Source organism: Equus przewalskii, chromosome 12 (genome assembly GCF_037783145.1).
Source record: "Equus przewalskii isolate Varuska chromosome 12, EquPr2, whole genome shotgun sequence".
In the NCBI taxonomy this organism is placed as follows: Eukaryota; Metazoa; Chordata; class Mammalia; order Perissodactyla; family Equidae; genus Equus; species Equus przewalskii.
Window position 1 is genome coordinate 39,328,957 of NC_091842.1, and position 12,980 is coordinate 39,341,936.

The following is a 12,980-nucleotide window of genomic DNA, read 5'->3' on the forward strand; positions in this document are numbered from 1 at the left end:
GTACCTTGCCCATAGCTAGAAATTGGCTACCCAAGGTTCAAAACCCATCAGTCTGAGTCTGGAAATATGCCCCGCTGCCTCCTGACACTTTTCTCCAAGTCATTTTGCAGCAATTCCTTGAGCTGCATAGGTTTGAGACAGAGAGGGTCGTCAGAGATGAACGTCCTTCTTCCTCTCAGTTCACAAGAATAAGCTTGGCCTGTGATGTCTGCAGGCTGGTTGGTTGTTTGTGTGACCTGAAACCTACGGAGGGGAGGCAAGCATTGGTCACCAGGTGTCCTCCTCAAGCAGCATCTGTGCCAGCCCAAGACAAATGCCAGTGGCTCTCCGCTGCCTTTGCCCCTGCTTGGTGACCAAATGCTTTTGTTTGGTTGTTTTTTTGGGCCTGAGTGGTGCCTAAAATGGCACTTTACACCAAGTGCTTGAAAATAGTCTAGTTGTTGGTCCAAAGTGATTCATAGAAATTTCTACTTTTAAAAATCTTCTTTACCATAACTGTTATTTTTTTTCCCCATGATACACTTTTGGTTGTATTTCTATCCAGGAAAGTCTGTGCTGTGTCATACAGTAGCCACTAGCTACATGTGGCTGTTTGAGTTTAAGTTAATTAAATTTTAAAGTTAGTTCCTTGGTTGCACTAGCCACAGTTCGAGTGCCAAATAGCCAAATGTGGTCAGCAGCTGTGGTATTGGACCATCCAGAGCATTTCCATCGTTGCAGAACGTTTGTTGCACAGCGTTCATAGCAATGAATGTGTGCATTTTACTTCATTTTTAATCTTAGGAACTTTGATCATGAGTTATAATAATTAAGTGCCTTGTGATACTCTACAAAAGCATGTACTTGGTATGTCCTGGTTTCCCATGAAGGTTAGAATCTAGGAGACACGTTTAGGAGTCTCCTCCCTTCACCTGCTGGACTTTAGGGGCCGCCACAGCCAGGAAGCTGTCGCTCCGCTCCTTCCTGCAGGGCAGGTGCGTGAACTCACTCAGGCTGCCATGTCCCCACACCCCGGGGGTGTGACGGGCAGGCTTATGGGCTCTGAGTCAAATATAGACCCAGCCCCATTGCTGCCCAGCTCGGGGTCTTCGGACAAGTTACTTCACCGCTCTGTGCATTAGTTCTCTGTGTGTAAAATCAGTGAAAAAGTACTTAGTGTGGTTGTCTTGAGGATTAAATGAGATCTTAGCTCGTCCTGGAGGAACGAACATGGGGAGTCACAAATGTCAGTTCTCTCTGGGGATGGGGATACCCTCTCTCCTTCGCCACCACAGGCCTTTCTGGATGCGCTGCAGAATCAGGCTGAGGCCAGCAGCAAGATCATCGGTCAGTTTGGAGTGGGTTTCTACTCAGCTTTCATGGTGGCTGACAGAGTCGAGGTCTATTCCCGCTCTGCAGGCGCAGACAGCCGTGGTTACCAGTGGCTTTCAGATGGGTAAGTGAGAGCAGGGAGTGTCCCCATGCCCGGGGACCACTGCAGCCAGGTGTCATGTGATGTGCAGGGTGGGATTCAGCTGGAGCATTACCACTTGGTTTGGAAAGCTAGCCTCCTCACAATGCCGACGGACCCTGCTGGGCTTTCTGCACGAAGCCTGCGCAGCCTGAACCTCACACTTTGGGGAGCCAGTCTTTCTGCTCCCGATGGCCTGTGCTGTCTCTCTGGCGCCCCTTTCACTGGGCTCCAGTATTTGTGCTCTGAAGCGTGGACCCCCCCAGGTGGGGCTCTTTTGTCGGTGGTTCGGCTTTAGGACCATCTGTTTCCCGGGTGCCCCCTTGCACAGCGTGGTCTCCCTGGACTTTGTTCTGTGGAGCTCATTCCTGAGTCCTCCAGGCCCTGGAGTTTCTGCCCCCACTTCCCCTGCCAGCTGGCCGAGGAGTTCCCTCTCAGAGAAGCTTGGTTTGTTCTAGTGTGTTCCGCGGGCAGTGTCTCACAGGGTGGTCAGGTAGATGTTCCAGGAAAATCCTGAGACTATATTTGAGGAGAATGGTACCTTAGCCAAATTTAAGAACTAACTTCGGTAGGCCCCAAAGCTTCAGCTCTGAATCCCGCTTTCCCAACAAGTCTCCTGTCTGCCACTGCGGTTCTAGCAGCTCATGGGTTGAGGAGGCCCGGCCAGATCACAGCTCTCTCCTTCCGTCAAAACTAAGGTTTCTCTGACTCCGTGAAAGCGGTGCTTGGAGTAAACGTGGGCCAAGGTACCGACACTCCCCTGTTGGGGGTGCATCCCCTCCTCTTGTACTTCTGAAGTGGTGTCTCTGCTCTTGTAAGGAGGCGCTTGGCCTCTGCCAGAGGTTCAGAAATGTACAGAGTTAACACGGGAGTGAGGGCCGGACTCCGTGCCTCTTGCCTGTTTCCTCTCAGTGTCTGGTGCAGCACTGGGCCTGCTTCAGGGGAACACAAAGACTGAGAGGTTGTGTTTGTGAGGGGGAGGGGACGTGTTAAGGAAGCGGGAGAGCCCCAACCCTATCACAGCAGCCGCTGTCCCTGATGGAAATTTGGTGGCCTGGGGGTTTGGCTGGGTTCAGAAATGGTGGCACTCTGACTTCCCACTCTCCGTGTTGGTTTGGGCTCTGCTTGTGAAAATCCCAAGGAAGAGTGACTGCACCTGCCGCGTGGGGTTTGGCAGCAGTGATGTGTGGCACTGGCTTTTTTTCCCCCCTGCATCTTAGTTCTGGGATGTTTGAAATCGCTGAAGCCTCGGGCGTTAGAACTGGGACCAAAATCATCATCCACCTCAAGTCAGACAGCAGAGAGTTCGCCAGCGAGGCCCGGGTTCGAGGTGAGTGGGAGCCTCTGGGGTCTTCTGTGTGGTGTCACCGGATCAGTGAGGCACCTCCTGCTGTCTGGGTGGGAGCATGTGGAGGATGCAGGGGCAGAGCAAGGGGTGCTGAGCAGCTCCAGGACGGCAGGGTAGAATGGAGTGGAGTCGGGTGGGCTTCCCGGGGTTGGCTGCCCAGGCCCTCCTAGGACAGAATCCCTGCTGGCTCTGTGTGTGGCACCGAGAGGTGAGGCGAGGCTTCCTGATGGCTGGCATAGTCAGGCTGTGGTCTCTCTTCCTCCCTGCTTGGAGCAATGCCTTGTCTTCAGTGCACTTGGTGCTTGTGCACAGTCCTTTCCTCATCCTGCCTGTGTCATGAGATGTTGCTGGCTCACCCACCTGGCCAGCCTGAGCCCAGGCTTCACCAAGACCCAGAGCGGGCACATCTGTGTGGTGGTTTTCTCTGTCCCAGTCTTACTAAATGCTTATCTGAGTGCTTTCCAGGGTCCACTGTTAGCTCATAAAACCATGTTTGTGCCACTAAGAAGGTTCGTGGTCTCACAGTGGCCTGGGCCTCGAGACATCTGGTCCTGGTATAAGTTCTGCTCACTTGTGCCAGGCAGGCCGGTGTCCCTGCTGTGCCGTGGCTTCCCACCTGTGACATGGGCATGGCACTGACCAGCCCTCCCCAGCATGCTGTGTCACCCCTGCCACAACTTCCAGAGCTCTCATCTCCAGAAGCTTCCTATATTCGTTGTTGTTTTTCTTTTATCTCTTCCAGATGTGGTGACAAAGTACAGTAACTTTGTCAGCTTCCCCTTGTACCTTAACGGAAGGCGCCTTAATACTTTGCAGGTGAGACCCTCAGCTGCCTGAAGGGCTTGGGCAGCCGTGGAGAGCAGTTGGTACGTTTTGGGGCTGGACAGGCAGAGGTCGGACTGGGTGATGCTGTCAAGATTCCAGCACAAGGTGTTTGTGGAGAGGCAGTATCCGTGGGTGCAGGCTGGGTGCACCCTCTGCAGCCCATCCACATGCCCCAGGTGTAACTCACATACCATGCAGTTCACCCCTTTACAGTACACAGTGCAGGTCCTTAGTGTATTCACAGAGTCATGCAGCCATCACCACAGTCAGTTCTAGAACATTTTCATCATTCCAAAAAAACCCCTGCACCTGTTAGCAGTCACTCCCCAAACCCCTCCCCTCGGTCCCTGGCAACCCCTTGTCTACTTTTGTCTCTGTGGGTTTGCCTATTCTAGACATTTCATATAAATGGAATTATACACCATGTGGCCTTTTGTATCTGGCTTCTTATAATGTTTTCGAGGTTCATCCATGTTGTAGCATGTGTCAGTGCTCATTCCTTTTTATGCTAATACTTCATCATGTGGCTAGATCGTGTGTCTTTATTCATTCACCAGTTGGTTTCTAGTGTTCACAATCTCTTACAGGCACATCCGAATCCTGCCTCCTGGTTGGCCCTTCCTGACACATTGTACCAGGGAGGGGGCACTTGTTCCCAGAGCTTTTGGTGTCTCTCTCTTCGGTGGGGGGCCCCATTCCTCCATTCTGGGACCCCCCCCCCACAACCTCCCAGCACTGAAGTGGATGGGACTGAAGATGCAGGGAGGGGCTTGCACTTGAGCCCACTGCCTTTCTGTCGCGGGAGGGTGGTCCTCGAGTTGTCCTGAGAGCACAGTCACGAGCACCCAGGTGCTGTGAGCTCCACAGCTGGGCTTCGCACACTTATTAGGAAGACGAGTCTCAAACGCAGTATCCCCTGTTAATCTCCGTTTCCAGGCCATCTGGATGATGGAGCCCAAGGATGTGGGCGAGTGGCAGCAGGAGGAATTCTACCGCTACATCGCTCAGGCCCATGACAAGCCCCGCTACACCCTGCACTACAGGACAGACGCACCTCTCAACATCCGCAGCATCTTCTACGTGCCGGAAACGGTGAGCCCTGGTGCAGGCCACTGGGCCCTCTGCGTGTTGGCTGCAGGTGGCTTGTCCACTGCTCCCAGGGGCTTCCCCAGGGTGGCAGCATTTTCCGGCACCAGTAGCACTTGCCCTGAACAGTGACAGTTCAGCACAAATAGATCACAAAAATTAACTTGACAGCATCAGAGAAAAAGAAAAATCCTGTGCCTCTGGATGGGTGAACACAGAGTTTTAAAGTGAGAGAGTGTTTTACACGCCATTTTTTGGGGTAGAACAGAGACGTTTGACCATGTGGGCCTGGGATTTTGTGGACCAGGGTGCTGGTTGAGGGTGCCTGTGGGAGGGCCCCCGAGCAGCCCGCCAGGCTTCCTCTGTCTCCAGGCAGTGCATTCCCGAGCTGTACGGGGGAACACAGTTCTGCGGTGCTCAGATGAGTGGGTGCGCCCTCCAAACCGCTGCTGTCCCCTCAAACTTCCTGGCTCCCAGGATCACGGTGAAGGCTCTGCCACATCCCACAACAGAGAAACCTGCTCAGGAGTTGAGGCCAGCCTTGCCTGGCTTTATTTGACTGGAGCCCTTTTACCACCCCACATCTATTAATATCCATTTTGGAAAGAGCTGCTCGGGACCCTCCCTGCTGAGTGCTCCTCAGACCAGCAGCACCAGCGTCTTTGGGGACTTGTTAGGAATGCAGAATCTCGGCACCCCCGCAGGACCTCCGGAATCAGAGTCTACGTCTTAACGAGCCCCACGTGATGTGTGCAAACTGCTGTTTGCAAAGCACTGGTTTAGAGCAGAGATTGGCGGACAATTCTGTGAAAGGCCAGTTAGCAACCAGTTAGGGCTCAGCGGGCCGTGCACAACCGTGGAACTCCACTGTTGTAGTGTGTCTGCGCCATGCATGGCACCTAACCTGATGAGTGTGGCTGCGTTCTAGGAAATTGTATGGACACTGGAATTGGATTTCACATATTTTTCACCTATCATGAAATATTCTTTTGCTTTTTTTCCCCTCACTCATTTAAAAATGGAAACGCCATTCTAGACTGCATAAAACAGGCAGTCAGCTGGATTTGGTCTCTGGGCTGTAGTTTGCTGACCCCTGACTCCTAGCAGGTTTGGCTCTATTCCTGGGGACATCAGGACTTCCTTTTTCATGTCCTCCAGGATTGCTGATTGGGGAGGGTGGCAGCTGCCCAGAGAAGGCCCCTTCTCTGTGTCCCCACAGAGGTGCTGTGTGGGGTCCTCTCTGGGCTTTGGTTTCTGCACAAACAGGCATGGGCAGAGCATGGTCTCCTCTGGCCTCTCTCTCCTCTGGGTCACCGCACAACCAGCCCACACCTCCAAGTCCAGGGCTGGCCTTGGGAAGGGTATTTCTCAGAGTCGCCATCAGAGCTGCCCTAGGATCTTGCAGGTTCTGCCTCTTTGCAGCTGATGTGGCTTTCTCCATTGCCACCTGACATTCCTCTTTCCTCGTCCCCAGAAACCATCCATGTTTGATGTGAGCCGGGAACTGGGCTCTAGTGTCGCACTGTACAGCCGAAAAGTCCTCATCCAGACCAAGGCCACTGATGTCCTGCCCAAATGGCTGCGCTTTATTCGAGGTATAGTGCCGACGCCTGTGCTCAACCGTGTGGGCTGAAGCCCTGTAGTCCTGGGACTGTGATTGGCCCCCTCTGCCTGCAGCTTGGCGTGCCGGCTGCATTAGTATGAGCTCATCTTTAATGAGTGTGGGGTCAGGGTGAGCAGCCACAGTTGCTGGCTGGGTGAGCAGGATGTACTCACAGAGCAGCCGAAGGAAGCAGCTCAGAGACTTCTGGGAAGTTTCCTGCCTCCAAACACGAGTGTTGGTTGATTTGGGGATGGGAGGGTCATTTAAATTGAGTTTTTTTAATTTTTAAAGATATTACTTGAGTTTAAGATTCATACATGAATTGCCTTGAATTTGAGTGAGGTTATAGTTTAACAAAGATTTCAGTATTTAACTGTTTGTATCCTTTTAGCACACAAAGGTGCAAAATATCCATGATATACTTATTTATGATTTTGAACATAAAATCCAGGAAATAGTTTTCAGAATGTTAAACTGATGCTGAAATTTTAGAAACTGTTTCTGGAAAGGCTTGCCAGCCTTGCCTACTTTTCTTCCAATCGTGTCGTTATGTCTTAGGCTGTCTGCATAAATTCTAGGACACCAGCAGGACTTGGAGGGAGCTCAGGGGCTGTGGCCCCACTAAGTGTCCTCCCTTTGTCCATCTCTGCTTCCCTCTCACCCACCTGTGGTCTGATTTCATGTCGGGCTTCAAGGAAGAATGTGGAGGCCTGGTGGGGAGGAGGAGGGCCGCAGGATTGCAGGGGTTCTCATGGGCTGTGTCTCTCTAAGGTGTGGTGGACAGCGAGGACATCCCCCTGAACCTCAGCCGGGAGCTCCTCCAGGAGAGCGCTCTAATCAGGTGAGCTGCCAAGGAAAGGGCAGGAGTGGGCGCCTGCTGAAGATGAGGCCCCCGGAGGGCTGGAAGGAGCCAAGAGGGGAAAGAAAGAATCTAAAAGAATCATAAATTTACAGAGAAGGTGGAGACGCGATACCAAGTACATTTTCCCCCCATGACCCCTTTGGAAGTATGTTGTCCTCCCGAGGCCCATCTTCCCCAAACATCTTAGGCTGTATTTCCAATGAACAAGGATGTTCTCCTCCCTGGCTCCAGTACAGCTTTCCGGATCGGGGAGTTGACACGGTGCAGCACTGCCACCTTCTAATTCTCAGACCCATTCACGTCCCACCACTTGTCCCATCACGTTCTTCGTAGTAAGAGGGTCCAGTCCAGCGGCACACGTGCCTTTAGTTGTCATGTCTCTTTAGCCTCCTTCAGGCTGGTCGAATCCCACGTCTGTTCCTGACTTTCATGACTTGGCTGCTTCTATTGACTTGAGCCCAGTGACTTTATAGAACGGCGCTCAGTGCGTGGCCTTCCGCTCGGTGTGGTTAGGTGCGGGAATAGCACAGAGTGACTGCAGCCCGTCAGGTGGGGCCTGACCGTGAGTTGTCCCGTTTTTGGTGATGTTCACATTGATACTTGATTAAGGAGGTGTCTACCGGCCTTCTTGGTCTGAAGTTATGTTTTCTCTTTGTAATTAATCCTTCATATGTGGGGTGGTATTTTGCAGCCAGCTCTTCATCAAACTTGGAATATATTCATTTATTTACTTAGAATATTTATATTTTTAATATTTATAATTTATCTGTAAGAACTGACTTCTCAATTTCTTGAATGAATAACTGTTTTATTCAGAGGGTTATAATGTTACTGACGTTATTTTGATGCCCTGACAGTCCCTGATTTAGCCCGTGGGCCCCCCCTCAGGGGGCGTGTCCCTGTCATGCTTTCAGCACTTCCTCACTTCTGGAACCACGTGTTCCAGGCTCACCTTGTATTTTGCCTACATCTTTTCTTAATCCTGGAAGTACTCCTTCCTCCAAGGAGCCTTGGTTCCTTTGAGTGGAGAGTGGTATTTAGGAGCCAAGATCTGGGAGCAGGGATGCCATTGCTGTTGGGGTGTCACTTCTCCCAGGCCCTCTTAGGAGACAGAGCTAAGGGAGATGTGAGTGTGTGTGTGTTGATGTGTGTGTCTGCATCCATTCTTGTTTCACGAGCTCTGGAGTTCCCCCAGTCCCTCCAGTACCAGCTGGCACCCCAGTACATGCTAGTCTTGCCCGTTCCATGTTTGCTTCCTTTGACAGTGGGAAATCCGCCTCTCACTCTCTTTACTAAGTTTGCCTTTCATCAGCCCCCTCCATGCAACCAGTCTGCCATCGCTGCTGCCCTCCCAACGTGGGTGTCCCCGTCATCTGCTCGGGCTCTGACTCCACACACTGGGCTGCCCACTACCCTCAGCCTAGATGCCCTCCTTTGGGCTCCTTGGGTTCTGATGCTCCACACCAGGCGCCCCTCACCCTGGCCCTGCATGGACTTCCTCCTGGGCCTCTGTGTCTTGTCCTGGCTGCCTTGAGTCCCCCGCCACAGGTGCAGGCAGTGCTCTGTTCCCTTCCACCTGTGCCTGAAGGACTGAGTCACTGAGGACGGAAGTGGAAGAGGAAAAACTGAAATGAGTGTTAAACATTATTGTTCCCCTATTCTGGATTATTGAGGGAATATGTGGTTATTTCACTTTCTTGAAAGGCAAAATATTAAGGAACTGAAAATACCCTTAATCCCGCTAATAAAGTTGCCCATAATTTTGTGCTCTCATGCAGTGCTGCAGTAAACACGCTAATCCACAAAACCCCAATTTTGTATCATTGTAGCGTGCATATAGTATATTCAGTATACAACCAAATTCTAGTGTACATACTGCATGTACAGTGTTGATCCTAATCATGAAAAATTATACAGGAAGTAGTATATATAGTCTTTGCATATGATATACTGTATGTCCACTGTAATTTATGCATATTGAGATTTCTTGGTTTTTCTTTCAACATAGGCAGTTTCTCATGTCATTAAGGATCTTTAGAGAATGTGATTTTTAATGGCCATGTAGTATTCCATCATTCATCTCAGCCTCTTCTCTTCTGTTGAGCACCGAGGTTGTTTGTAATTGTTTTCTATTTTATGTGCTACAGTGAAATCTTGGTGACTTAAGATATTTCCTAAGGTGTAATCTCTGCAATTGGGACAGTCAAGGCTGGGCTATTTATGTTACCCTCCACAAAGGGGGTGTCAGTTCACATTCCTGCTGCTAGGGGGCGTGTGCCCTCCTAACTGATGTTTGCCGAGGGTCACTCTGCTTCATCTTTTTCAGTTTGGCCAACATAGTATGTTGTTATTTTCCTTCTCTGATTATTAGTGGGGCTGAACGGTTTTTCATATCCTTCTGGCCATTGGTATTCATAAAAGTGGCTTGTTCATGACAAATGTAATTCTGTTCTGTAGGAAACTCCGGGACGTTCTACAGCAGAGGCTAATAAAATTCTTCATTGACCAGAGTAAAAGAGATGCTGAGAAGTATGCGAAGTTTTTTGAAGATTATGGCTTGTTCATGAGGGAGGGCATCGTGACCACCGCTGAGCAGGAGGTCAAGGTAGGGTCTGGTTTTCTAGGACTTTCTCTGTGCTGCCTTGGCCCTAAGGCTGTGGAGGAAGCTGATGGAGGCCAGAAACCTGAGCTTCTCAACACAAGACGATGGCGCAGCCGGGCACCCTAGCCCCTGCTGCCTGGGGATCGTAAATGCAACATTTGGTCTCTGGACCTCTGCTGGTGGACGCAGCAGGTCCAGCACCTCATCTGGAGTGTCCTTACCTTACCCTTCATCTCCCTCCGTCCTCTAGCCCAGAGGCTGGAAGGAGGTGGGCGTGCACTCTCTCCTCTCACAGGGATTCAGGGGGCTCGAGAGACCCCGGAAGGCAAGGGACAGGGTGAGGTACCTGGTTCACAAGGTTAGGGAAGGGCAGGCACAGTGTGTGTGGTCTGTGATCGGTGGAAATCCTTTAACACTGTGCCCAGAGTTCAGTTAATTGCGCAGGTAATTACTTAATAACAATATGATCATTCCATACATATTTTTTGGTCATTTTAAAATTGTGACATAATTCACATACCATAAAATTCACCCTGTTAAAGTGAACAGTACAGTGGCACTTGGTACATTCACAAGTTGTGCAACCACCACCATCTAGTTCCAGAACATTTTCATCACCCCAAAAGGCTCCTGTCCCCATTGAACAGTCCCTCCCAGGGCCCGGGTTTCATCTTTTCCTCCAAAACAGCAGCAAGGAAGGAGGGTGACTGAATGTCTGGGGTGCCCAGGGGCTTGTTCTTCAGGCTGTGGGGGAAAGTGGGACTGGGGCTCCAGGCGTGCTGAGGCTTGCAGTCGACTCTTCCCTGGCCTCTCCTCCCTCCTGGTGGTTGGCAGACAAACTCCAGCGAGTGCTCGTGTGGCCCGGGTGAACCCTCCACTCATTCTCAGTTACTGTGTTTTTGGTCAACAGCACTAGGTGGTATTCGCTCCATGCTGGGGCCTTTTCTAAGTGCTTTATAAATATTAACTCAGTGTATTTGTGTTTGTTAACGACGATCCATAACATGTACACGAGCACAAGCTTAGCGTCTGAATCTAGAGTGTGCCTTGCCAGGTGGGCCCCCAGATCCTTGTTTTGCCTCTGTTTGTCCGTCTTCTGTCCAACTTTCATCACTACCACGTCACTCTTTCATTTGGACCTAGCCCTCTGGGTACCCTCCCCGGCCCTTCCTCGTGTCCTCACTGCTCACCTGTGTTGTGATTGTCAGAGATGAATCAGTGGCATAGACGAGGTGGAGTTTGTGTCTCAGGTGACGTCCAGGCTGGTGGTGTCAGGGACCCAGCCCCCCAGCTTGTTGCTGCTCCTCTCTCCTTACCACACAGCTCCCACATGGAGTGAAGGCGGCTCCAGCAGTCACGTGGCATTTCAGCCGACAGGAGAGAGAAGGGCATGCCCCTCCTTTAAGGGCCCATTCTCCAAGTCGAACACCTGACTTTAACGTGCACCCCGTTGGCCAGGACTAGTCCCCTAGCTGTGAGGAGGGCTGGGAGATGCGCACTTCACACCCATGTCCACCTGCCTGCCAAGAGGCTGGGTCTGTGACTAGGGATGGAGGGAGGATGCTGGATCCAGGAGTGGTCTCTGCCACAGACTGGGTCTGGCCACTCCTAGGACACAGTGTGACGGCGTGCCTGGAAAGACCCTCCCCGCAAGGCCTTGGGCCACCCGGGGTGGAAGGTGTTCTCTGAGGTCCCCTGAACTTTTGATGTGGGGCCTTCTGGACACCACTAGAGTCCACAATCCCCAGGGGCCAGGCCAGTCCAGAGAGCCATCCCTGAGCCAGGCTTCTGGGAGAACTGCCTTGGCTGCAGGAGACGGTGGGCTCCACCAGCTCAGGGCAAGGCCAGCCGGAGCCCCCCTCCTATGGCCCTGGGCTCCCACAGTCTGCGCCCAGCTGACGGGAGGCTTTCAGAGCGAGGACCTGGGACAAGCCATGCCCTGCCCTCTGTCTGCCTTCAGGAGGATATTGCGAAGCTGCTGCGATACGAGTCCTCGGCACTGCCTGCTGGGCAGCTGACCAGTCTCCAGGACTATGCCAGCCGCATGCAGGCCGGCACACGCAACATCTACTACCTGTGTGCCCCCAACCGGCACCTGGCTGAGCACTCGCCCTACTATGAGGCCATGAAGCAGAAAAACACAGAGGTGGGTGAGCCACGGGGTAGCCTCCGCCCCAACCAGGCCTCCCTACACATGTCCTTTCCGTGGGGCCAGGTCAGAGGACAAAGTGAGGTCTGGGCACCTGAAGGAGGGTCTCTGTGCTTAGTGGAAAATGGCCTAACGTGCCCAGGACCCCAGAAAGCCAAGCAGCGTGAGTCAGTGTCCAGGGGCACAGGGGTCGGGGCCTGAGTCTGCCATCCAGTTTGTGTGTCTCTCCAGGAGGGGACATGGGGATTTCTCTACAAGTAGAATCACTTTCTCCCGCTCAGATGTAGCCAGAGCCTCCCTCAGCACCATTTGGTAAACCGACCTTCTCAGTAAGGCTTCGGAGGACCTGGCAGCCCCAGTGTGGCTCTTGCAGGATGCAGGGCTCAGCCCTCAGCTTCACCCCTCAGTTCGCAGTCCCATGTCCTCTCTGCTGTCATGGGCGGAGATTCCTCCAGGCCTGATGGAATGCTCTTGGGCCGTCACAGGTGCTCTTCTGCTACGAGCAGTTTGATGAGCTGACCTTGCTCCACCTCCGTGAGTTTGACAAGAAGAAGCTGATCTCTGTGGAAACAGACATCGTCGTCGATCACTACAAGGAGGAGAAGTTTGAGGACGGGACCCCAGGTCTGCTTGCTTCCCTTATCCCTGGACACAGTGCCGGTGTGGGCCTGCACGTGGGTGGTGGCCTGGGGGTGCCAGCAAAGCTGGGGCAGGCCTAGGACGCTATATGCCACAGGGCCTCTTCCTTCCTGCAACGATAGGTTTATATGGGATTTTCTTTTCTCATTTGTATCTGGGGTCACCAACCTGGAGAAAGGCAGCTTTGGGAACATCTTAATGACTAATGGAAAAGGCTTCCCTGTCTAGATCCAGTCTCTCCAATGCTCCTTCCAACTTGGCTTCCTAAGATTGATCAAGCTTTCTAAGAGAATCAGAAGTTGTTTTTTTAAAGCCCTAAGAAAGTTATATGGGCCTCAGACAACCAAAAGTGTCCTTTTTGAGGTCCAATTTTGTCTGCTTAATTTTGGATGAAAAGCATCTTTGGTAGCTTCTGT

The 12,980-nt window shown here is 52.0% G+C and overlaps 1 protein-coding gene across 1 annotated transcript in view; it reads left to right on the forward strand.

Annotated features, from left to right (window-relative positions):
* Positions 1-12,980, forward strand: part of TRAP1 (TNF receptor associated protein 1) — a 54,947-nt gene that overhangs the window by 33,994 nt on the left and 7,973 nt on the right. The window contains exons 6-14 of the mRNA XM_008523385.2: positions 1,275-1,435; positions 2,671-2,780; positions 3,541-3,614; positions 4,560-4,715; positions 6,184-6,304; positions 7,084-7,153; positions 9,632-9,779; positions 11,737-11,922; positions 12,411-12,549. Coding sequence (XP_008521607.1) covers positions 1,275-1,435; positions 2,671-2,780; positions 3,541-3,614; positions 4,560-4,715; positions 6,184-6,304; positions 7,084-7,153; positions 9,632-9,779; positions 11,737-11,922; positions 12,411-12,549 — 1,165 coding nt within the window. The remainder of the gene's footprint in view (positions 1-1,274; positions 1,436-2,670; positions 2,781-3,540; positions 3,615-4,559; positions 4,716-6,183; positions 6,305-7,083; positions 7,154-9,631; positions 9,780-11,736; positions 11,923-12,410; positions 12,550-12,980) is intronic.